The sequence below is a fragment of the Macrotis lagotis genome, chromosome 4 (genome assembly GCF_037893015.1).
Source record: "Macrotis lagotis isolate mMagLag1 chromosome 4, bilby.v1.9.chrom.fasta, whole genome shotgun sequence".
NCBI classification, from domain to species: domain Eukaryota; kingdom Metazoa; phylum Chordata; class Mammalia; order Peramelemorphia; family Peramelidae; genus Macrotis; species Macrotis lagotis.
Window position 1 is genome coordinate 226,553,128 of NC_133661.1, and position 24,225 is coordinate 226,577,352.

General features: G+C 34.8%; 1 protein-coding gene across 7 annotated transcripts in view; it reads left to right on the forward strand.

Annotated features, from left to right (window-relative positions):
• TTC7B (tetratricopeptide repeat domain 7B) overlaps window positions 1-24,225 on the forward strand; it is a 340,869-nt gene that overhangs the window by 249,524 nt on the left and 67,120 nt on the right. For 6 of the 7 annotated variants that reach the window (XM_074235507.1, XM_074235506.1, XM_074235508.1 and 3 more), the window contains 2 exons: window positions 4,189-4,329; window positions 15,667-15,869. In XM_074235507.1, the coding sequence (XP_074091608.1) occupies window positions 4,189-4,329; window positions 15,667-15,869 (344 nt within the window). Of the gene's footprint in view, window positions 1-4,188; window positions 4,330-15,666; window positions 15,870-18,328; window positions 22,159-24,225 lie in introns of those variants that run through there. The other variant, XM_074235509.1, reaches the window with a different exon arrangement.

The following is a 24,225-nucleotide window of genomic DNA, read 5'->3' on the forward strand; positions in this document are numbered from 1 at the left end:
GAGGAGCAAAGGTCTATTACTGTTGTTGTCATATAACTGTTAACATCATAAACATTGCCACGTTTTCCTTTTCTTTAATTTTTAGATTACTTTGACAAAATGAGAAAGTACACATAACCTTGAGACAAACATCTCCAATGTGTTTCCAACAGTGTCACAGACATCTAGATCATTAATACTGAATAATATCTGAATTTCTTTGAGTTCATGAAGATATGTTCTTCTGAACAATGGGTGTACACATACAGAAAACTATTGAGACAACATTCCCTAGGAAAACAAAATAGAAGCACTAAAAAAACGACTATTTTTTAGGGTGTCATCATATCAGGGAATCATCCCTTTTTTGAACTGCTTACATTGAAGTCTCTGTTGAATGTATCCATGTATCTGTGTCACACTCACATATTTATCTTTCTTACTGAATGTATCTAAGATGTGACTAATGTCTCCTTTATACAGAGAGGTATGGCTTGGGTTTGCATTAGAAGAGCAAATAGAACTTAAATATTAGTATAAATTAGTGGCCTTAATTAGTCCTTTCTGCATGTTGGAACCAAAACCCAGTGAAGTAGCAAGTCCTCTTTATTTATTTATTTGTGTTCATTTTAACATTAACTAGATCTGGAATTTGGATTTTATTTATGCCTATAGACTGAGTTTACTTAGCTTATAACGGACATGTAGATAACATAATTATTAGATATCTTTGTCAGTTTATCATAGGTTTTAAAAAAAAAGAGGACCTAAACAACCCTTGAAAATAAACATAGTTTTCTCAATAAGTAAACAATAAAGTCTGATAGAAAATGTAAATAAACCTTACAGTTTTTATAAAGGGCTTTACTGGGCCTTGAAAACTAAAAGAAAGGATGAACTAGAATGGAATGAGTGAGCTCTAACTGGCAATGTCTCCAGTTTTTCCTTGAGTGAATATTCAGTGCTTGTTTCTTCATGGTTGGTCTACCTATGTTTTGGAAAGCAAGCAAGCTTAGTAATGAAAGCAATATTGCCAGATATTGTATATATTTTTGATAGTTTACTGTTTAAAATCCTTTGGAAAACTTCTATAGCTAGAATAGAACATAGAATTACAAAAATTAAGGATTCATGGACTCTTCAGAAAACATAGTAAAGATTTTTATTACAAACTAGTAACTAATATAAAAAATCAAATAGATTTATAAAAATAAGCTACAATATTTTAATAAACCATTAGTATTTTGCCAAAGTAGAACCAAATGGATTAATAATCAAAAATCGGTTCAATTGTGTTCCTCATCTCTTTGTATATGTATGTGAAGATCCAGATATCTTTGGGTTTTTTGTGTGTTTGTGTATGTATGCATTTATATTTACATATATACATATATAGTATGTATGTATGTTTATATTTTTATATGAGTGTGGGCATGGGTATATTAAATAGTTGTAGTCAATATCTGGACAATTATAATTCTGTTGATCTCACTTAAATAATTTTAGATATTTAACTTTTGTCATATTCCTTATAACCTTCATAATTATTACTTTTATAGCTCCTTAATATCCCATTACATGAATATAATTTATTCAGCCATTATCTATCCATGATAGTATGAATTGTTTCCAGTTGTTATTCCATATATAACAATTAGGCATTTTTTGTATAGAAGAGTCCTATTTTTCTTTTTGCAATATATATAGAGTTAAGTTTCCACCATGTTAGGGTCAAAATATAAAATATGATTTTGTACTTTTGTATTGCTCTTTAAAACTATTTTTAAATTTAGCATAACCTTTTCTGATTCAAGTATTTTTCTCATTGTTCTTTTGATGAAGAGTATTGATGTCCTAGACCTAAAATAAGACATATAGTTTTTATTCTTCACTGCCCCCCCACCCCCTGGTCCTCTCCTTCTCTTTTCTCATCTTTCTAGAAGTTCATTAAACCATTCACAGGTATTGTTCCATTATTAATTGGTACAAAAACTTTGACCTGCTCTTTTTCTGACCCATGACAGTTCATTCCTCCTTTGGCAGACTGATGGTCTTTCAGTCTTGAAGGCTCCTTATATTGGTGCCAGGTTTAGTGTGACACCAGATCAGCTTTGTCCCTTCTGCAACTCAGAATTCCTCAAGCTTGAGGGTTCTACCATCCTCTGCTCTAGTAGCAGAAAGAACAGGTTGTACCATCATGCCTATCAATGGCTACATTTTAGAGCAATACTAAAGAATGTTGAATAATGCATGTGATATGAACTGAAAAATTCCAAAGTGCTGAATTTTAATGGGATAGTTTATAACTTGGGAGAGAATCTGTCTTTCTTATAGTAATGAAATCGTCATCTCGTCTTAGACACACACACACACACACACACACACACACACACACACACACACATACACAAACACACACACACAGAGACACATCCTGAACCTTAAAAATCGATGAAGGGTGACATTTAAATTGGAATTTAAGGTTTGTGAAATGCTTTATCTATGTTAACTAATTTGATCTTCACAACAACCCTAGCAGGAAAGTAGTATAAGTTTTATTTTTCTCATTTTATATATGGACAGATTTTCACAGAGGTTAAGTGACTTGATCACAGTCACACAGGCAGAATTTGAATCCAGGTTTATCTAATGTCTTGCACTCCATTCAGTCTGCCATATTGCCCCTCAAAAAAGTTCATAAAACCATAAGTTAGACCTTGAAAGAAATTTAGAATCCATTATTTTCAACCTCTTCATTTTACAGATGAGGAAACAGACACAGAAAGATCACATGTTTTGCCCAAGATCAAAACAGCTAGTACCTGAGGCTAGTATCTCTGACTAAATTAGGCCTGAGATGTTAAAATTTAATTAATTATTGATAATATTTTAACATTTAGCAGTGATGTAACAAGGACATAAGTTCATTTCAACTAGGATTTATTCAGTCCTATTATTAGCAAAGCCCTCTGGTTGGTGTCATTTTCAAATTATATTTCAATATTTACAGGGTCTGTGATTTGGGGAATTTAAGTATTCCTGTTACCAAGTAGATACCTTTCTCATATGAGGTGCTGTGACTAAAAGAATTTATCACCTGATGGTGATTCTGGTGGCAAACCTACATTGTGGTGGTTTTGCCAGTTGGGTCTCAATAAATGAATAAAGGAAAATCTTACTTATCCAGGAGCAAAGAGAAATCACTGGTTCTCCTGTTCCTAATAGTTTAACTTGAGACAAATGGGCCATTTTGTTTTCTATGTGATTGTTCCTTTGACTTGAAAACATTTTCGTTTTACTGCTTTTCATTAGCCACTATCATGGGCAGTACAACTTAATTGTATTTTCTGAGCTGGATCACTCACTGAGCCCTTATATTTTTGTTCTAACTCTTCCTGCTGCCCCCATCCTCATCTATTATTAGCCCTAATAATAGTCATTTGATTGCACACAGTGCAAAAAGCAAAGCTACTCATCGCATTAAAGCCAAGCCGTATAATGCAGGGTCTAGAGGAGAGGCCTTGCTCAACCTCCTGTATTCAGGCTGGCCAAGTCAATGTAGACCTCTAAGTTTTTGGAAATTAGGAGCTCTTAGTAGTTGCTGTCTCAGTGACACTACGCTGGCTCTGTGGACCCTTCTGAATATTATAGTTACTCAATAATGGCAGCCATTATTAATGCCAGAAAATTCTATTTTCCATCACTCATGGATATTTATTTTGTAATGAATTGTATATATATTACAGGAAAGGCTTAAAGTCTCTTGGGAAGAGTAACACTGAATAGACACAAGTTTTAGGCTTTGTGCAGCTGCCCTAATCCTTCTTTGATTTCAGAAATGATGAGCCAATCTACTTCAGCCAGTAGAAAGAGTGCTGGCTCAAAAACTAAACTCTCTCCTTTTCTATCTGATGACCTCAGACAAAATACCTTCCCATCTTTGAACCTCAGTTTCTTTAAATCCAGTAATTCTGTGATGATTCCTCACAAGTAGTTTCTTGGGATGGTTGCTTCTACTGGATACATTTCTATCAAGACCAGAAAAATAAAGTCCAAACTTCAAAACAAAACAAAAAGTTGCTAAGAACTGTTTTCTTAGAAAAGGTTGTACCAGTGTACATAATGGCATGGTTTGTTGGTTTGTGGAAGTTGTGGGTTTGTTGAAGTTTGTTTGCTTGTTATGATTTTTTTTGAACATACTTTTCACAGGTTCAGTTCATGCCACCTCCATAGCAGCCTCCAGAGTGGAACAGGCCCTTTCAGAAGTGGCTTCATCTTTGCAGAGCAGTGCCCCTAAGCAAGGGCCCTTACACCCCTGGATGACACTGGCCCAGATTTGGCTCCATGCAGGTAAGATGGCAAAAGCCTAATTACCATACACCCTCTCCTCCCCCAGCTCCACACCCTTGCCAAAAAAAGGACGACAAGCTACATATATGGGTATGGAGTCATTTGGCAGTTTTATTTTTGGCAGGTGTACCAAATATGAGTATAGTGCTGTAGTATGTTGGAAATGGGCATTCTGATGCAGGGTAAAGAAGGAAGACCTCTGTCTCTGGAGTCAGAGGACTTAAGATTCATATCTCATTTCATGTGCATGACCATAGGATAGTCACTTAATCAGCATGAGCCTCAGCTTTCTCATCTGTAAAATGTGGGTGTTGGACTAGATGGCTTCTGCTCTCTATCTCATGTAGAGTAGGGCTTTATATTTTTGTTTGATAATCCTGAACCTCATTTATATGATATTGTTAATAGTAGCTCACATTTGTATATTTGTTTTTTAAGACTAAGTTGTACAAAGTATCTTTTAGCATGCCAAAATTTTGAGACAAAAACATTACATTTTATTTCTCTTAAAATGAGGATCTGGTTCTTGGAGTGCTCTTTTTTTTTTTACTTGTTACTCATGGAAAATAATAAATGATTTGATGAACATGTGAATTACTTGAAGAACCTTGGGCACTCTTGAATTCCTGATGGTGCTAATTATCTATGTGGTGTATCTGGAATCTTTGCTCCCTTTCCTTCTACTTGAGTTATTTATTTCTCTGGTTCCTATTTCACCTCTGGTGGTTTTTGGACTGATTCTTCTTTCTCTTTACATCCAGTCTGTTAAGTTTTGTTTTATTTTGACTGAGACATAAGCATCCCTGAAACCTATTCTGCACTTCTTCCCTTTTTACTGAAGTTGATAGGTTACCTTCCCAAATTAATACCAAGGGAGAGATATGAGGATCAGTGGGCCAAATAGCTGGGATCACTAAAGCTAGATATTCATTAAGAAACACAAAAATTTTTCACTCTAAAATATTAATGGTGTCTTCAACTGTGAATGTGAAGTCTTTGTTTCTATTTATAATCAACTTCTTATAGTATTCAAAGGGAACCATTCCAACATAGTGCCAATGGGTTTATATTACCACTGATTTCTGAAAGCCAAGAAATGGTGTCATCATGATTGAGAGTGTACTTATCATGGATGCATAGATCTGTAAGCTCTGCAGACCCTCCATTTAGAGAATGCAAGTTATTAGCTCCCTTTTGCCTTCCAAATCATGACAGAAGGATGTGTAATTGAACATAATGCATAATAATGTTGTAGTCAAGTATGTTTCTTAATCTTTGTGCTGGACTATGCAGATTCTTTTATTCTTCAAAAGGCTCAGCTCAGTTGCAGCCTCCCATGAAGGCTGTCATAGTTCTCCCAGTTGTTAATGTCTTTTTTCTAAATTACTTATTATTTATTTATCTGAGGGCTTATTATATCCTCCCTTATGGAATGGAAGCTTCTTGAAGAAAGAGACTTTGCCATTTTTGTCTTTGTGCCTTGCATACATTTGTCAAGTTCAGTTGCTTTTTTGATTGTTACTCTCTTCCTTAATGTTTCCTATCAATTAAGTTTAAAAATAAAAAGGCACTGCAAATCACAGATGCTGATTTAAATAAGAGAAATAAAATGTAATATTTTTGTGTCTCAAATTTTGATTTGCTGAAAGAAACTTCAAGTACTACTTAGCCTTAAAAAAATAAATATACAAGGGTGAGCTATTATTAACGATATCATATAAATGAGGTCCAGGTTTTTCAAACCCTACTCTTCATGAAAGAGAGCTGGAAGGGATTTCAGAAACCATTTAGTCCAATGCATCATTTAACATTATAGTTAGAAGAGATCTTTTTTTAATTCATATTTTATTTTATTTTTCCATATATTTTCTATGGTTGTTTTTCAACATTTATCCATTTGCAAATTTATAAGTTGTACATTTTTCTACAGTCGTCCCTTCCCTCCCTCCTTCTCCTCATGGCCAACAGAAAAAAGTTGTACATGTGGATTTATGCTCAACACATTTATATTGAGTCATTTTATGCAAGAGGATTTGATGATGATGTTTTGTCCTTCATTCTGAAAGAAGGCCATGATATCAGGGAGGTGATTCCATGGGAAGCACAAGAACTGGATTTGAGTGAGGAGTTGCTGTGCTAAGTCACCAGTCTCACTTTCTCCTCCAGAACCATCTGGGTCAAGAGGCTGGATATGAATCAGGATAACTAGAGATGGCCCTGAATGCCAGACAATCAGGGTTACATGACTAGCCTAAGGTCACACTACTAGTAAGTGAAAAATGTCTGAGGTGAGATTCAAATTCTGTTCCTCCTGGAGTCCTCCTAATTCCAAGCTAGTGTGCTATCCACTGCACCACCTAGCTGCCCCAAGGAGAATTAAGACTAAAGAAAAAGAAAGAAATCGTAAGGAAAAAAAACACAAGAGAAATTTTAGAAAAGTGAACCAAGTATAATTTGGATTCTGTGGTTTTGGGACTTTTTTTAGTGTGGATGTGGAAGGCATTGTCCATATCAGGTCTATCAGGGTTGTCCTTAACCTCTGAACTGCTGAGAGGAGCTGCATCCCTCATAATTGATCATCTCACAATGTTGTTAATGTGGACAATGTTTTCTTGGTTCTACTCCCTTCACTGAGCATCAGTTCATGTAATTCTTTCTATATGGAAGGGAACTTTAGAAACCATTTTTTTTAAGGGTGAGGAAATGAAGTTTTAGAAAGGAAGTTTTTTCCCCAAACAAATTAGTGGCAAAACAAGCTTTTTCTGACTCATATTCTAGTTAATTTTGGGCTACACTAAGCTCCTCTTCACGTGGAAAGGGAAAGACGGAAAAATCTACTATGCCAAATTGGTTACTCATCTGTAGCTACCTGTTAGAAGTTTACAAATTTTTTGGATCATCTATATATGTATATTAATTCATGTGATTAGACATTTCTTTTTATCTTTGATAAGAGGATATACCATAGCAAGATAGAATAATGTGTTTCCATCTAATCAGTGAGTAAAAGTTCTGACATTTGTCCTAGACTGGTGGTGATAGGGAATAATATACCATAAATGCTTCCTATATTTCCTCCTACAATTTCTTTGGTCAGAGTAGAAATTATATAATAGAATGAGATGAATTTTTATCTTTTTTCAAAATTATCACCATTTTTGACTGTTTCAAAGCAATTGCTTTCCATGGAAAATTCAGAATATAAGTAAAATTTCAAATACTCTTTGAATGTATGAGTCTTCAAAGAAAAGAACAAAGGCCATCCATGCTGATGTAATAATAGCAGTAATACTTAACATTTATAAAGCACTTCTATGTGCCAAGCACCATGCTAAGCACTCTACAGATATTTCATTGGATCTTAGTAATCAACCTGGGTGGTAGGTATTGTTGTTACTTTACAGTTGAAGAAATTGAGGCACACAGAGATTAACTGACTTGCCCAAGTCCACACAGCTAGTAAGGTAAACACTGGATTTGGATTCAGGTCTTCCTAACTCAGCACTTTATCCATTGCACACTTATCAGCACACACACACACACACACACACAGGAGAGACTTGTATGTATAAACATGCATTCACAAGTAGAAACACAAAAATATACACATATTTTAAGAGTAACACAACAGTGAGATATTCAGTAATAATAGTTCACATGCATATGTTTTAAGGTTTACAATGCATTTTCTGCATAGTAACCCTGTGAATAATGTGTTTTCTTAGTACCATTTTACTAATGATAAATCTGAGGCTTAGAATGTTGAAGAGACTAGTCCAAGATTGTACAGTTAGCAAATATCCAAGTAAGGACCTGAACCAGGGTGTTCTGACTCTAAGGCAAATGCTCTTTTCACAGAGTCAGCAACTGATTTCTCTCCAGGAAGCAACCTGTTTCTAGAGTGTTTCTAGTATTTCTAGCATGTTCTGTAGATTTTCTCTCATTCCCTTGTATATCTGGTGGTTTTAGCTATAATGGGAATGATACATGTGGAATGGAGGCAGTTGAGGATTCATACCAACATTCTTTGAAATCTAATTCTAAAATGTGGCCTTCTGATGTCTAGCCTAGTTTTTCCTCAACTAATTTAGTCATAGAACAATTATGGACTTGAAAGTACTGACAGAACCCATAATATTTGGAGTAGGGTGGGGGGCAGGGGGGAGGAGCATGAAATTTAGTTTGGGATAAGAAGCAGTTGAGAATGTTTGAAGCAGAAGTGTTTCTCTATTTTGAACCCATTGTCATAGTTAAAAATCATTATAAATACTTTTACTTTCCACAATTTTTTAAATTTAATCTTTAGAGATAAAAATATCACTCATATTAGACTTTTCTTACAACTCCTTATTTGTTTCATATGGAACCTGGTTTAGGAAAAAACTAATTCAGGTATTTGTGTAAGAGGATGCTTGTAGATCTCAGCAGTTCTGGTTCTCCTGTGAATCGCAAATCACCTAAAGAAAAAATAGATTTATTTAACATCTTGCTTCCATTCCAACCCATTTTGTGGTAACTAAATAAAGGAAAGATGGGCAAATTGAAGAATAGATTCCCTTGGTAGGACAGCTGAGGCATTCTATAATAGAAGGGGTGTCAGCTGCCCAAGGCATCAGCTCAAAGCCCCATAGGCTTTGGGGAATAATTCACTCACCCACCCACACATCATTTTGAAGTTTCACCAACATGTTATTAATCCCCACATATTCTGTGGCCAAATTAATTTGAAAAATCACTGACATGGAGAATTTAGAGATCTTTGTATCCAAAATTCTCTGTAACTAAAGTAGCCCCAGCTCCCATTTTGGGAGAAACTAGACCTCTACTGAGAACATGGACTTTGCAGTGTGTATCTGGGAAGTTGAGTTGTAATACTGGTCTCCTTCCACTTTCAAAAACATTGACTTTTCTCCCTCTATTCCAGACCACACCCCGTCTTTTACCTCTCTGTGTCCCTCCTCTTTCCTCCCAAACCCAATTCAAGTGTGCCTCCTACAAGAGATCTCTCCTCATTCAACCAGTTGTCAGTGCTTCTCCCACCCCAAAAATTACTTTGCATTTTATTTTATTCATATGTATAATGTTATATTATATAGTGTACTATAGTATAATATATATTTGTATGTAACACACACATATACATATGTAGGTATATTCTTTACTGATTCATGCACACAGGTTTGTTTCCCTAAGTATTCTGGGAATTCCTTAGGGCAAGGGCAAGTTGAAGGGTTTTTTGGGAGGGGGAATGGGGTTTGACTTTATTCCCACTTCTAAACCTTAATGCTGTTTCCATTATTAGTGGAGGGAGAACTTTAGAGAGACTAAGGGTCCTGGTGATGACAGCAGTGCTTAGAGAATGTAAATAGCGGACATATCAACATATTCCCAATTCAAGTTTCTTCCTTTATTTTGTGTTACCCAGAAAAAAGTGGTTGTTTCAAGGATATTTTTCTTCATTTTTCATTTCTTAGCTACATCCAATGTTGTTTCCTTTCATTGTCCCTCCTGGTAAATTCCCTTAACACTGTGCCACTCCATTTAGCAGTGGAACTTTTTCTTCCAAAAAAAAAATTCAGATTGCTTTCTTATGTCATTTGATTGCTTACCCCTGTGAGGTAGGGATGATAAGGAATTATTCTTTCATTTGATAGGAGAGGAAATTGAAGTAAAGTACAGTATTAAAACAGTGAGTAATTTGCTCAATGGGAGTTTAGAGTATTAGATTAGGAATCGAGAGGCCTGGGCTCTGAGAGTTGACTCATATATATCATTTGAAGGTAGAGAAACTCCAAGAATAACCCAAACTTCTTCTGTAAGGCAAACAACTCATTGTTAACACATTATTAACACAGTTTATGTTGTTTTCAAATGAATTAGGACCTCTCCCAAGTCAAGTTAGCTTCTTGGTACTACCCATCTTTTCATTTAAAATCATTTGGATGGCAGCTAAAAATGATGCTGTGGTAGGTGGTTAATTTCTGCTTGTTACTAATAATTATAGCTTCCATTTTGGCACCTTTCACAGACTAAACTGGTGGCTATTCTTAGCCAGTATAAGATCAGATTTTCTGATTTGCTTTGGGAGTTAAAAGGCAGAGTATTTTGTTGAAGTCCTTGACTCCAACTGTCAGTCTGTAATGTAAGCCTTTGCTCCTTTCTTCCTTTAACTTTCTTTTATGATCTTATTCACTACTGTGGTGTAAGGTAGCAAGGTCAGAGGTAAAGTATAGCCCACTTCTCTATCTTGACCATTTTCGATTAAATCCAAAAGCATATTCAATGCCTCTATTTGGCAGATATGACCTAGGCACCCAGAGGTCCCAAGGAGGTGCCAGGTGGCATCATTATACACTGAGTATATCTGAGAGCAGCCAGGCTTGGTCATAAATCTGGCCTATCCAGCTGTCTCCTGCCTCAGATAGAATGTTAAATTTCACTGTATATAATGGTGATAGAATTGGAAAATTAGAGGTAGAAAGGATCTTAGTACCTCTAATATAAGCATCTAATGGTAGTAGCTCTCATTACCATAACAGTTTAGTATTTATAAAGCACTTTTATTTCGACAGCCCTATGAGATAGGCAGTATAACTATGATTCTTCTCATTTTTTACAAATAAGAAAACTATGGTTTAGTGTTCAAGTGATTTTTTTTTATAGGTCATGCACAAATGGTCAATTTGAATAGATTTTTTTCTGGATATATAACAATAATAGGTTATAGAAAGCACTATAAACCTAGGAATTTTATGTATCATCTTATAGTTTTGATATTCTTTTATGTCCATTAACTCAATTTAATCCTTACAAATTCATGTGAAGAGTTATGGGTAATTAAATGAAATATTGTAGAGAAGCCTAACTCTTCCACATTAATCTCTAGCAAATACTTTAAAAGAGCTACAGAAAGACTGATGCAATAGAAAACTGAAAAAAAAAAATAGTGATCCCCTTGCTCTAGTTCAGAATTATACAGAAAGACCAGTGTGGATCAGGAGAGTAACTGTACCAGGGAAGCCAGCATGAGCACAAAAACTAGCAGAGGTGGGGAGATGAGCAATTAGTTTCCAACCATGAGCAAGTAAAATAGCTTGAGCTCCCATAAACAGAGGTGATGGCAGCCAGTGCTCTGAAAAGAGAAAGTTGAAAACCAGTCTGAGATCTTGAAGTCAGATTCCAGCCCTGATCTGTCAACCAACAACAACAGCAAAAAAAGAAATGGGTAATACTATCTATTTCCATAGGCCTCTGCATGGAGAAATAGGTCCTGGATATACTCCTTAGAAAACTGGGTCAGCTTAATACCTGGTCATTACTCTGGTGAGGGGGTTGGCAAAGGCCATGCAGGAGGCCTGAGAACCACTCTCCATGGGTATTGCCAGACCTACAGCATAGAATAAAAGAATTCCTAGATGAGTTTCATATTAGGAGAAGGAGAAAGGCAAGCTGGCCCTGAATTCACAGAGAGAGTTCACATTAACCAAATAAGAAATAGAGAATCTAAATAACCCAGTTTCAGAAAAAAGAAAATAATCCATAAAGAACTCCTTAAGGGAAGAAAAAACTTAGAATCTGATAGATTTGCAAGCAAATTCAATTTCCTACCCAGAGGAAAGAAAAAAATAAAAATTTATTAAACCCCTTCTTTGTTTCCTGGAACCGTGCCAAGCACTTTACAAATACTATCTCATTTGATCTTTATTAAAACCTTGGGAGGGAGATGTTAATAGTTTTTTAGTTGAAGAAACTGAAGCTAAAAGAGGTTAAGTGACTTATCCAGTATCACATAGCTAGTCAATAGCTAAGTATAAATTTGAACTAAGATCTTGCTGACTGCAGGCCCAGCACTCTAGGTACTATACCATATAGTTGCCTCAGAGAATTTCAATATAAAATTTAGATTACTTTCAAAATTAAGAAAAGAAGGATCAGTTGGTAGAATTCCTTCTTTTCTTAATATGTGACAAATATGGCATTAGTACCCAAGGAGAGATAGAGTAGAGAAAGACAACTATAGGCCTATGTCTCTAATGGATAATGTTATAAAAATATTGAATAAAATATTAACAAGAAAGCTATAATAGCATAATTAAAAGATTATCTCCTGTGACCAGTTTGAATTTTTACCTGAAATGCAGGATTAGTTCAATATTATGTAAAACATAAATACAACAGATCATATAAAGAATAAAAACAATTTTAAAGTTACTTGGTTATATCAATAGATTCAGAAAAGACTTTTGACAAAACACATTGCCTCAAGTTTAAAAAAAGCACCAAATAGCACAAGGATAATATGGTATGTGTAATTTCTACGATTACTTAATATGATAAATAGTATCTACCTAAAAATTAACACTATCTATAATGGAAAAATTCTAGAGACTTAAGAAGATAGGGGAAAAGCAGATGTGTCTAATATCATCACTATTATTTAACAAAAGTTCTAGAAATGCTATATTTAGCAACAAGAAAACAAAAATAAATTGAAAAATAAGCATAGACAAGAAAAAATTATCAATATTTACAAATGACTTGGTTTACAGAGAGAATACTAAATTCAGCTGAAAAATTTGTTGAAATAGTAACTTGCTCCACAAAGTAACAACTTATAAAATCCACAGAAATGATCAGTCTTTATGTTACTAATAAACCCAGTAGAAAAAACCAAAGAAATTCCATTCAAAATGATCTTAGAATGTATAAAATACCTGGTGGTCTAGCATCTATAAAACAGAAGTATCCAGTGATAGTTATTTTCATACTTGGCCTATGTGTGAAATGTTTTATTTGTACTTACTTGTTTCAAAGTAGGTTTTTTTGGAGGTGATGGAGAGTTCTAGGGATGATTGAGAAGGTGTAGTAGCAGTCACCCTCCCCCACCTCCCCAACAACCCCAAAGAAAGAAAAGATCATTGAAGAAACATTTTAAAAATGCACAAAATCTAGTAGAAGGTAGTTCAGCAGAGGAACAAAGGCAAACCAGGTTATATTGCAAATAAAGTTAATTTTAATATATACTTTTAAAAAATTCTTAGTTAAATGTACAGAACTGAGTCCGCTTAGATTTCACTATTTCTCTTGCCCCCTGAAATTTAGTTTTATAGATCTGTACTTGACTTTGACTGATCATTAGGAAGTAGGCTTCTTATATGAGAAAGGTTCAGGCGCTGCTACAAATATTTAAAAAGCCAATCACCATCTTTACAGGCATGTTATCCTTAACAGAATTGTAAATGAATGCCATCTTTCATATGTTAAGTGCACAGTAGTTGGGAAGCAGGAAAATTGTGTCTGTGGTACCCTTAACTCAGCAATAGGTCACCAAAGAGATCAACTTTACCCATATTAATAGAGAAATCTAGAACTCTGGGAGTGAATACTTTCATGTCCTTTGGCTTGAAGACATGAACCTATGAAGGTTATTTTTTCTTCTATCTGAAGAAGATGGTGTTTGAGTTTCATACTAAAGGAAAGGGGGCCTCTGTGAAGGGAATGGGGGACAAACAGTGCAAAGGCATAGTGATGGGAAACAGTTTTTTTTTTGAGAAATAGAAAAGTTAATCTGATAACTAAATTGCAGAGTGTCATGGGGTAGTGTTTTCCATCCAAGTTAAGAGACAGACTGGACCGGGTTGTGAAGAACTTTCAGAACCAAACATGAGAGATATCAGTTGATCCTAGACAGAATAGGAAGCCTGTTAAGCTGAAGTTTTTTGAGTAGGGAAATGACCTGAACAAATTTGTGCTCTAGGGGGAAAAAAAGAAAAAGTGGAGGGAAGACCTGGATTTGTGTTAGAGGTATAATTCTTTCATACCCTCTGAAATCCTCTTAGTTTAGGTTCAGCATTGGGGCAAAATTAGTCACTCTAAGAATATTTAACAAAAGAGGTTTCTCAAATAAATCAAAATATACAACAGTGAGGCAGTGACCTTTCACTTCTTTGGACATGGTTCCCATTTTTTCCTCTCTGGAAACATCTTCTGATCATCATGGTATGGCAATTCAGGAAGTCTTAGTTACCTACCAGATTTGAAAGGCTGGGTCTGGAACTTTATGTTCCTAGATGACTAGGAAGCTGTCTCTGGAAAACTGAGGCTAATCGGACCCAGAATTCAAAGGTATCTTCCTTTTTTCTTTTTTTGGGTAGAGCCAACTCATTTATCCTGGGAGGGAAGAAGGGAAATGTGTTCCTATTACATACATAGGCTATTGACTTGAGAGAATGGTTAAGATAACTTTTATTTTAGGTGAAAAATGAATTGTGGGAGAGATATGGACATGTTTGCAGGAAGCAGGGGAAAAATCATTCTTTAGGAATATGGGGGAATGACTACATCAGTCTTTTGGCAGAAAAAAAAACTTTGACAAGGATCAAGTTGACAAGCAGAGAGACTCTTGGTGAGAAGGGCTACCTCTTTTATCAATGATTAAATAAAGGAAGAGTTGCAGTTGATAAGAGTACTGGCCCTGGAGTAAAGAGGACCTGAGTTCAAATCCAGCTTCATACACTTAATAATTGCCTAATTGTGTGACCTTGGGCAAGTCACTTAACCCCAATGCCCTGCAACACCCCCCCCCCCCAAAGGAGAACTTTACTAATATCAAAAGTTTTGAGGTACAGAATAGGGAGTCAGAGGGAGCTTATATGATAGGACCTCACTTTTTTCAATAAAATATGCTAGAATATATCTGATGAGGAAAGGGGTTTATAAGAATGTAAGAAAAAAGTTTACTACAGGTGCTTTTTACCTCCAGAATTATAATAAAGGCCTGAGAGTTAAATCATTTGAGTTCTTTGCACATAGTAGGAACTGAGTAAATATTTGTTTAAGTGAATTGAGTCTGAGTTACTTGAATTTCTGCCATGACTGGGTCCTTTGCATTTATGCTGCCATAAGAAACTGACAGAGTCACAACTCAGTGACCCCCAAGCCCACTATCCTATCTCTAATGATGCTGCCAGGAGGCAGAATGGTAATTGTCTTCCTTAGAGAATAGTTACCTGAATATTACTAATTTTCCCTGACCTTCATGGAGAAATACTTTTTAATCTTTTTAAATATCTGTATCAGACATGGTTCTAGTGATTGAATTAATAGACTGAATAAATAAACACCAATATACAAGGTGTTATCTTTGAGGGAATTGGTTGAATTAGGGCACTGCTTGTTCTGTTCCTTTTCCAGATGGGTCTCTTCCAATATGAAGCTGCCTGGTTCACCTAGTGGGAAATCAAAACCTACCCAACCAGTGAACAGCTGTGGGAAAGAATAGCTGTATTGATGTGTCCTGGGCAAGTGCAACCCACCCTTCTGCTCTTCTCCTCACAGCTGAAGTCTACATTGGAATTGGCAAACCTGCAGAAGCAACAGCGTGTACCCAGGAAGCAGCTAACCTCTTTCCAATGTCTCACAATGTCCTCTACATGCGAGGCCAAGTCTCTGAACTCCGGGGAAACATTGATGAAGCCAGACGTTGGTATGAAGAAGCCTTATCCATCAGTCCCACTCATGTGAAGAGTATGCAGAGATTGGTAAGTTACAAATATAAATCATCACGCCATTGTTGAGTTGGCATCCATCTTAGAAGCAATTGGGAGTTCATATCCTTTGAATTTTGTTTCAGTTTGAAAGAGTAGATTCCAGTTAATTAAGATGCTGTGAGCTTTGGGGACCTGTCCCCCAACTTAAAAAAATGCCAAACTGAAAGTTAGTGATTTCATCTTGAAAGTGGCTTGGTTATACTGTGTCAGAAGTTTCAGTGTTGTCAAAATGCTTATAAATTTGAACCTTTAACCTACAGGTGTGAGAATGTGCTTGTTCTCAAAATTTTTGTGATTGCTTTACCTTTGAGGAATTTGTAACATTTTTGTTCCCTTATGGTAGCTCTACTGGAGAATTTCCTAAGCACTCAGGTCCACATCTGAAGTACACCAAGGGAAACTAAAAAATTTTATCTTATACCATTTAGTTTCTTGAATTTTTGACAAGTGAGTGACATTACCCTAAAAAAGAGATGAACAGTTCCATTCACAGTACAATTACTTTTCCCATTTCACTGTGAAGGTGGGATTGTGAGTTTTGATGATTTGATGTGGGTTCTTTGCTATCTAAGAATTACCAGGATTAAAAGGTAAGTAGGCAATCTGGAAAGAAGCCACATTGTTCATGAGTTTGCTGTAAATGACATACTTATTATTTCACTTAGACTACCATCTTCTGGGAATTTGAGGCATGGGTCAAGGACTGCTACAATGGGTCCACTTTCCTTCCTATCTGAATCTTCAGTAGTTATTTGGGAACCTGGTTCTGTGGAGAATTATCCACCATGTTTGTCATGTCCACAATTTATATCCTAATTTTAGATTGCTTAGGTAATGAATAATTCTAGGCAGGGATGAATTGACTTGGTTCCTTGGAAAAGTGACTTGACCTCTCTCACTTTTAATTTTTTCAACCTATAGAATGGGGATTAATAAATAAATTACTGTATACCTCAAAGATTTTGGGGAAGAAAAATGCTTCAAAACCCTGAGGCTTTGTTTAAATGTAATTAAATGATTCTTTCTAGTTGATCAGTTAAAACTATTTACTGAATGCCTCCAAGATACCACATCTTTTAAATGTAATTCTGAAATTGAGCCTAAATCAGCTAATTATTAAGAATTATTGATATACCCAAAAGTCAGAGTAATTTTTTGAGACAAAAAAGTATATATTTCTGTCATATATGTATATAAAGATGTACATAGATATGGATATATGCCACTTTGTGAAAACATATTATTCTTTCACTTAATATATATCAAGTCCAAATCTGTTTTTCTCTTCTAACATCTCCGACTTTTTCCAATATAAGGAAACAAAGTTCCATGATAGTACTTGGGTGCTTTTGATATTGCCAACTCACTGGAGCTTTGGACTTAACATCCCTACTAGCTTTTTTTTGTGTTCTGACAGTCCATCAGAAGGATCAGGAATGGTAGAAAGAAACACTGATTTGATAATCAGGAGATAAATTTGAGTCCTTGCTGTGACACATATTGCAGCATCATAAATTAAGAATTAAAAGGGATCTGAAAAGTTTTCTAATATAACTCTCCTAATTTTACAGATCAAGAAATTGAGGCCCAAAGAGTTAAATGACTTGCACAAGACCACATAGGTAGTAAATGGCAGAACTGGAATTTGAACCCAGTTCTTCTGAGTTCAAATCCTGCTCTCCTTTCACTATATGTAGCATATAAGTAATATTGTATAATTACCTTCATTTGTTTGATCTTCAATTTTCTCCTCAGCAAAAGGAGAAGTTTAAACTTGATGGCCTTTAAGATTCCTGCCATCTCTAAAATCTTATGATTTTTTAATAAGTAATGAAATACTTTTACCAGTACAAAACTAGTTTTCATTATTTTATTGATTCTCACTGTGCTTTTTGGTAATCAATATTGTCTTCCATTTTTTAAAATGAGAAAATAAGTAAGATAAGGATTTTTAATCAAAATTTTCATGATAGCAACTTTTTCATCTTTTAAACCTCCATATATATATATATATATATATATATATATATATATATATATATATAATATATATATATATATGTATGTATGTATCTTTGCTGCTTTCTAAGTAATTTCACATAGTACCTGTAGTTTGAGTAAAAGTATTAGATGACTCTTAATTTTTGTCTTACTATCATAAGGGGAATTTTTATAAAACTCTTTAAGATATTGCTGCTATCACTAGAGTGTTCAGAACAGCTATAATCAACTTCTTGTACCCAATCTTTTTATTCAAAAGGATAAGTGAGTTTCTGCCTAGGTACTTATGAATTATTCAAAGAAGTATTTCTCATACATCCCTAAGGGGAACATATGAGACAAAAGATCAAATAGGAGAATTGCACAGGGAAAGTTTTATGTTTCACCTTTGCAGCTTTTCAAGACATATGAGCTCCCAGACAAAAGCCAAAAGCTTCATTTTCTTGCAGAAGGAAGCAGTGGATCCAAAACAGGAAAGCCGCATGTAACAGACTATACAGATCATCATTTGGGAATTTTCCTTCTAAGTCTATTGGAAATTAGTGACTTTAATTTGAGGCCATTCTCCAGACTACATAAGATACTAACTCTTCTCAGAATTTGCCCAATGAAGAAAGAATTAGTTTTTTCAAGACATTCCTCTCCATGTTTTTCTGTTCTTTTCGACTTAGTCATTTTGAAATGTCCAAGAGCTAACTGAATTGTAAATTTAGTCCCATGACACTAGGACCACTTTTAATGTTTATTGCATTTGAGAAAGTTTTTGAAACACATGTTTCTTTGTTTTAGGACTCTGATATAAAACTTAAAGGGCTGCATGGAAATTTTTTTCTTGGTTGATTTGTAAATAAGGAAAGATAGATTATATCCTCTGATGATTTATGCCCAAGAGAGTATTTGCAATACGGTCCCCAGAGTTTTGAGAGGAGGAGAACCTCCCTCCACCATCTAAGAGTATACCTGGTAGCAGGGAGTGTTTAATTTACCCAACTTCTACCAGTAGTCTGTGTGGTTGAGAAACACTTGAAGCATAAATGACCTCAAAGGGAAATTAAGCTAATTAGAGCACATTTTTCCCTGCTTCCATCTTCCGGTGCCTTCCTTGCCCTTCTTGGATAACTTGGAGAATGCATGGAATCTGTTTTGACTCTGTGCAGAGTAATTCAAGGAAATAGGAAAGAAGAGACACAAAGAGTACCCCAAATATTGGGTTGACCTTCTGGGTATGGAGTAATGAATAATTAAACATAAATCATTGTAATTGGTTAGTGATCCCAAGGAATTCCTAGTAGAATCTCTCAGAAACCTGGGGTCTGCAGGGGAAAAAAATAAGGATTTGGCACCTAAAGGGAATCTAGAAAGCAAGTGAGAGGGTTGGGAGGAGGAAGAGGCCCTTCAGAAGGCATGGCTACAGGTGAAGAGCTAGAGCAGACTGGAAAATAATTGACTATAGGAAAGAAAGAAGCATAGCTGGGACCCCTTCACCAGGGACTTTCTGGAGATCAAAAAACACATTGACTGTAATAGGTATTCATTTGTCTTAGAAAAAAAAAGTAGCTACACGAAAATATGGAATGAACCTACTATTTGTTTCTAAGTACACTATATATAAAATGTAAACATTTGTGTGAATGTAAATATTTTACCATGTCAGGAAGGCTGATTTTTATAAAGCCAAGCCTTAGAAATGCTTTTGATTTGACATGAGGAATATAAACAGAACCCAGATCATTAAGTGTTTAATAATTCTCTTCTGCTGTAATATTAACTGATAGTTGGTCCTTTGCCTTAGTATATATTTGATTGTTAAAGAAACAGAAAGGGATGGCTATCAGAATGATAAAGGAATATCCATAGTGTTTGGAAGAGAAAAGACAAAGTGATAAAATAAAGGAGGGTAGAAAATTAGTGTCTGATAATATACAACAACCAGATTCCCCCCCCCCCCATCTAGGAAATCCGTAAATATGTCTTAGTTTATTTTGCATAAATATGTAAATACACAAAATTTGCATGGTGTGTTTGAAAACCTATCTCTACATGATAGTAAAACAAAAAGCAACTGTATAAAGAATATACATTTTGGTTTATAGGAGGGAAATGTGATTAATAATGGTCTAAGGAGAAGAGGACAGTTTCCTCAGACTATTTTCCATGGAACTGGCTCATTTACTTAGTATAGCCAGACAGAATGACCAGAAGACCTCTGCAAAATGGGAACATCTGGTAACCCCATGATAACGTCAGTATTCTCTTTTAAAGAAAATTTTTGAAATCAAATGATAAAGGAAAAGCAAGAGATTTCAGGAGAGAGTTAAATATGGAGAAGAGCCAGTAAGGTTATTGTATATGGGAGCTGGTAAATGAAGAATAATAGCAAGGAAAAAAGTAGAAATAAGGAAAGAATGTGTAAATTTATTCTAGAAGTCAGTATGGTGCCCATTGTTCTTTGAATACCCACGACAGATTGAGAACAGGAATGAAAAAGAAATTGATGGTTGCATTTCTACTAAAAAAAATACTAGAAAGCATAGGAATAAATGGAATATTCCTTAAAATGATAAGCAATATTTATACAAAACCATCAGCAAGCATTATAAGTAATGGGGATAAGCTAGAAATATTTCCAATAAGATCAGGGATGAAACAAAGATGCCCATTATCACCATTATTTAATATTGTATTAGAAATGTTAGCTTTAGTGATAAGAGAAGAAAAAGGAATCAGGATCAGTAATGAAGAAATAAACCTCACTCTTTGCAGATGATTTGATGGTATACCTAGAGAACCCTAGAAAAATATCTAAAAAACTATTCGAAACATTTAGCAACTTTAGCAAAGTTGCAGGATATTAAAAAACCCCACATGAATCCTCAGCATTTCTAAATATTACTAACAAGATATAGCAACAAGAGACAGAAAGAGAAATCCCATTTAAAATAATTTCAGACAATGTAAAATAAATACTTGGGAGTTCACCTGCCAAGGCAGACTCAGAAACTTTATGAAGACAACTATAAAACATTTTTCACACAAATAAAATCATATCTAAAATAACTGGGAAAATGTCAGTTGCTCATGGGTAGGCTGAGCTAATATAATAAAAATGATAATTCTACCTAAATTAAATTACTTATTTAGTGCTATATCAATCAGACTTCCAAAAAATTACTTTAGTGAGCTAGAAAAAAATAGAAACTACATTCATATGGAGGAACAAAGGGTCACAAATATCAAGGGAATTAATGGGAACAAAATGTAAAGGGAGGCGGTCTAGTCATACCAGATCTAAAATTATATTATAAGGCATCAATCATCAAAACTGTCTGTTACTGGATAAGAAATGGAGTGGTGGATCAATGGAACAGATTAGGTGCAAAAGAGATAGCTGTAAATGTCTATAGTAATTTACTGTTTGAGAAAGGCAAAGATTCTAGCTTCTGGGATAAAAAATCACTAGGCATAGATCAACATCTCACACCCTTTACCAAGATAAGATTGAAATGAGTGCAGGATTTAGATATAAAAGGTAATGTTAAAAACCAATTAGGAGAACAAGGAATATTTTCACTGTTAGATCTTTGAAAAGGGGAGCAGTTTATAACCAAAGAAGAGATAGAGCATATTATAAAAATCAAACTAGATAATTTTGATTGCATTAAATTAAAAAGGTTTTGCACAAACAAAACAACTGCAAGCAAGATTAACAGAAATGTAGTAAGTTGGGAAACAATTTTTACAACTAGTATTTCTGACAAAGGGCTCATTTTTAAAATATCTAAAGAACTGAGTCAAATGTATAAACAAGTCATTCCCCAATTGATAAATGGCCAAAGGATATGGAAAGGCAATGCTCAAAGAAATAAAAGCTATCTATAGTCATATAAAAATTGCTCTAGATCATTTTGATTAGAGAAATGCAAATTAAAACATCACTGAAGTACTCACACCTCTCAGATTGGCCAATATGACTAAAGAGGAAAATGGTCTATGTGGAGGGGATGTGGGAAAACTGGGACATTGTTGGTGGAGTTGTGAACTGATCCAACCTTTCTGAAGAGCAATTTGGAATTATGTCCAAAGACAATAAAAATGTGCATACCCTTTGATCCTGAAATACCATTACTGGGTCTGTATACTGAAGATATCATAAAAAAGGGTAAAAATCCCACATGTACAAAAATGTTTTTGTAATAGTAAAGAATTAGGAATTGTGGGCTGCCCTTCAATTAGGGAATGGTTGAACAAATTGGGGTATACAGAATACACATACGCATACATACATATATATGTATGTGTATATATATGTGTGTGTGTGTGTGTATATATATATATATATATATATATATATATATATATATATATATATATATATAATAGAACACACTATTGTAAAGAAATCATCAAGGACAAGATTCCAGAAAACTCTGGAAAATTTTGCATGAATTGATGCTGAGTGAACTGAGGAGAACCATAAGAGCATTATATACATTAACAAATTAACAGTATGGGGTGATGATCAACCATGATGGACTGGTTCATTTCAGCAGTACAATAATTAAAGACAATTTTAAAAGACTTGTGATGAAAATTACCATCTAGAAAAGGAGCTGTGGAGTTTAAATGAAGACCAAAGCTTAGTATCTTCAGTTTTTAAAAATTGTCTTATGTATTATGTATTTTTTTCTCTCTAATGTTTTTTTTTTTCCCTTCCTTTTGGATCTGATTCTTCTCACTCAACATGTTTAATATCAATCTGTGTTTAGGATGGTAATAAATGTAGAGCCTATATCAAAATGCCTTCTGTCAGGGGGAAGGGGAGAGGAGAGAGAAGGAGAAAAATTGTTTAACTCAAAACCTTGTCAAAAAATGATTAGTAAAAACTAGCATTGCATATAGTAGAAAAACAAATAAATATAATATTTCAAAAACAAAAACAAAAAAAGAAATTGGTGGTTGGAGTAAGCCTATGTTTGTGGAGTGAATAATGCCTAAGGAAGGAAAGGTAGCCAGAAGGAACTATTAGAATTCAGCCCCATGACTTTGGAATATTAAGAGGTTTGTGGGAGTCAGAGGCAGAGAGGTATAAATATACATCAGAGTAATGCTGTTGAAAAGCATGAGGATTGAGTGAGCTGAGTGAAGGTGCTAAATGATAGAATGAAGGGAATTAATGAATATAATAAATGAGGAGATGAGAGATAGATGGAAAAAGTATTAGACAATTGCCATAGAGGAACATAAGGAAAAGAGAATTAGACAATGTCAGTGTTAATTCTGTTGTTTCTAAAAGATAAAATTGAGATTCAAAATTACCAAGCTATCTTCAACTACCGGAAAATCAAAGTTTCCAGAGTACCCAATACACAAAACTGAAGCAAGAAGACCAAAATTCAAAGGAAAATGAGAGTTAATGACTTTTTGAAGTAGTAAATTCTAGTGGAAATAGAGTAGAAGAAAAATTAAGAGATTAAAAAGAAATAATTAGAAATGAATAGGTTAACCTCGAATGATCTGCAGAATTAAATGTGGTCCATTAAGGGAACTTGCATTACTTCTGTATTTCTGTAGAAGTGCTTTGGGACCCTTTCAATATTGAGAAGACAAGACTGTCTTCAAGCTAAAGTGTACTTAATTTGGTTCTATTAGTATTTTTTTGTTTTCCTTGATTTTGTTTTCTGTTTTTGCCTCATAGTAAAATATCATTGTGATATATTCCAAGTAGCAGCAATGGATAATAATGTGATTTATGTTATTAACAAGAAAATTAAGCAAGTTGTTGGCAGACTTCTGGGGGAAAGACTAGCTGAATAGTTGAATGAAGCAATTGCTTATGAAGTATTGAAAGATATCTATATTGTACACTGATAGTGAATTTGAAAGGAAAACATTAAAATACATTGTATGGGGGCAGCTAGGTGGTGTAGTGGATAAAGCACCGGCCCTGGAGTCAGGAATACCTGGGTTCAAATCTGGTCTCAGACACTTAATAATTACCTAGCTGTGTGGCCTTGGGCAAGCCACCTAACCCCGTTTGCCTTGCAAAAACCTAAAAAAAAATACATTGTATGGTAGGGTATGTCTTAGAGATTTTTTTCTCATTTATCTTATTTACCAGTTTTAAAGATTGATCTAGAAATAATCATGAAGCACAATCAAATAAATGCTTCCCTAGAAAAAATGAAGGGCCCGTGGCAGCTTTCAAAAGTCAATTTCAAAGAGAGATCTCAAGTTGAGGCTTTCTTTCAACTGACTTCTAGTTGCATGGACTTTTTTACTTTGTGAAAGTACTTCCCCTCTTCCTTATGGATAAATGTAGTAGGAGAATTAAAACTAAACAGTGGAG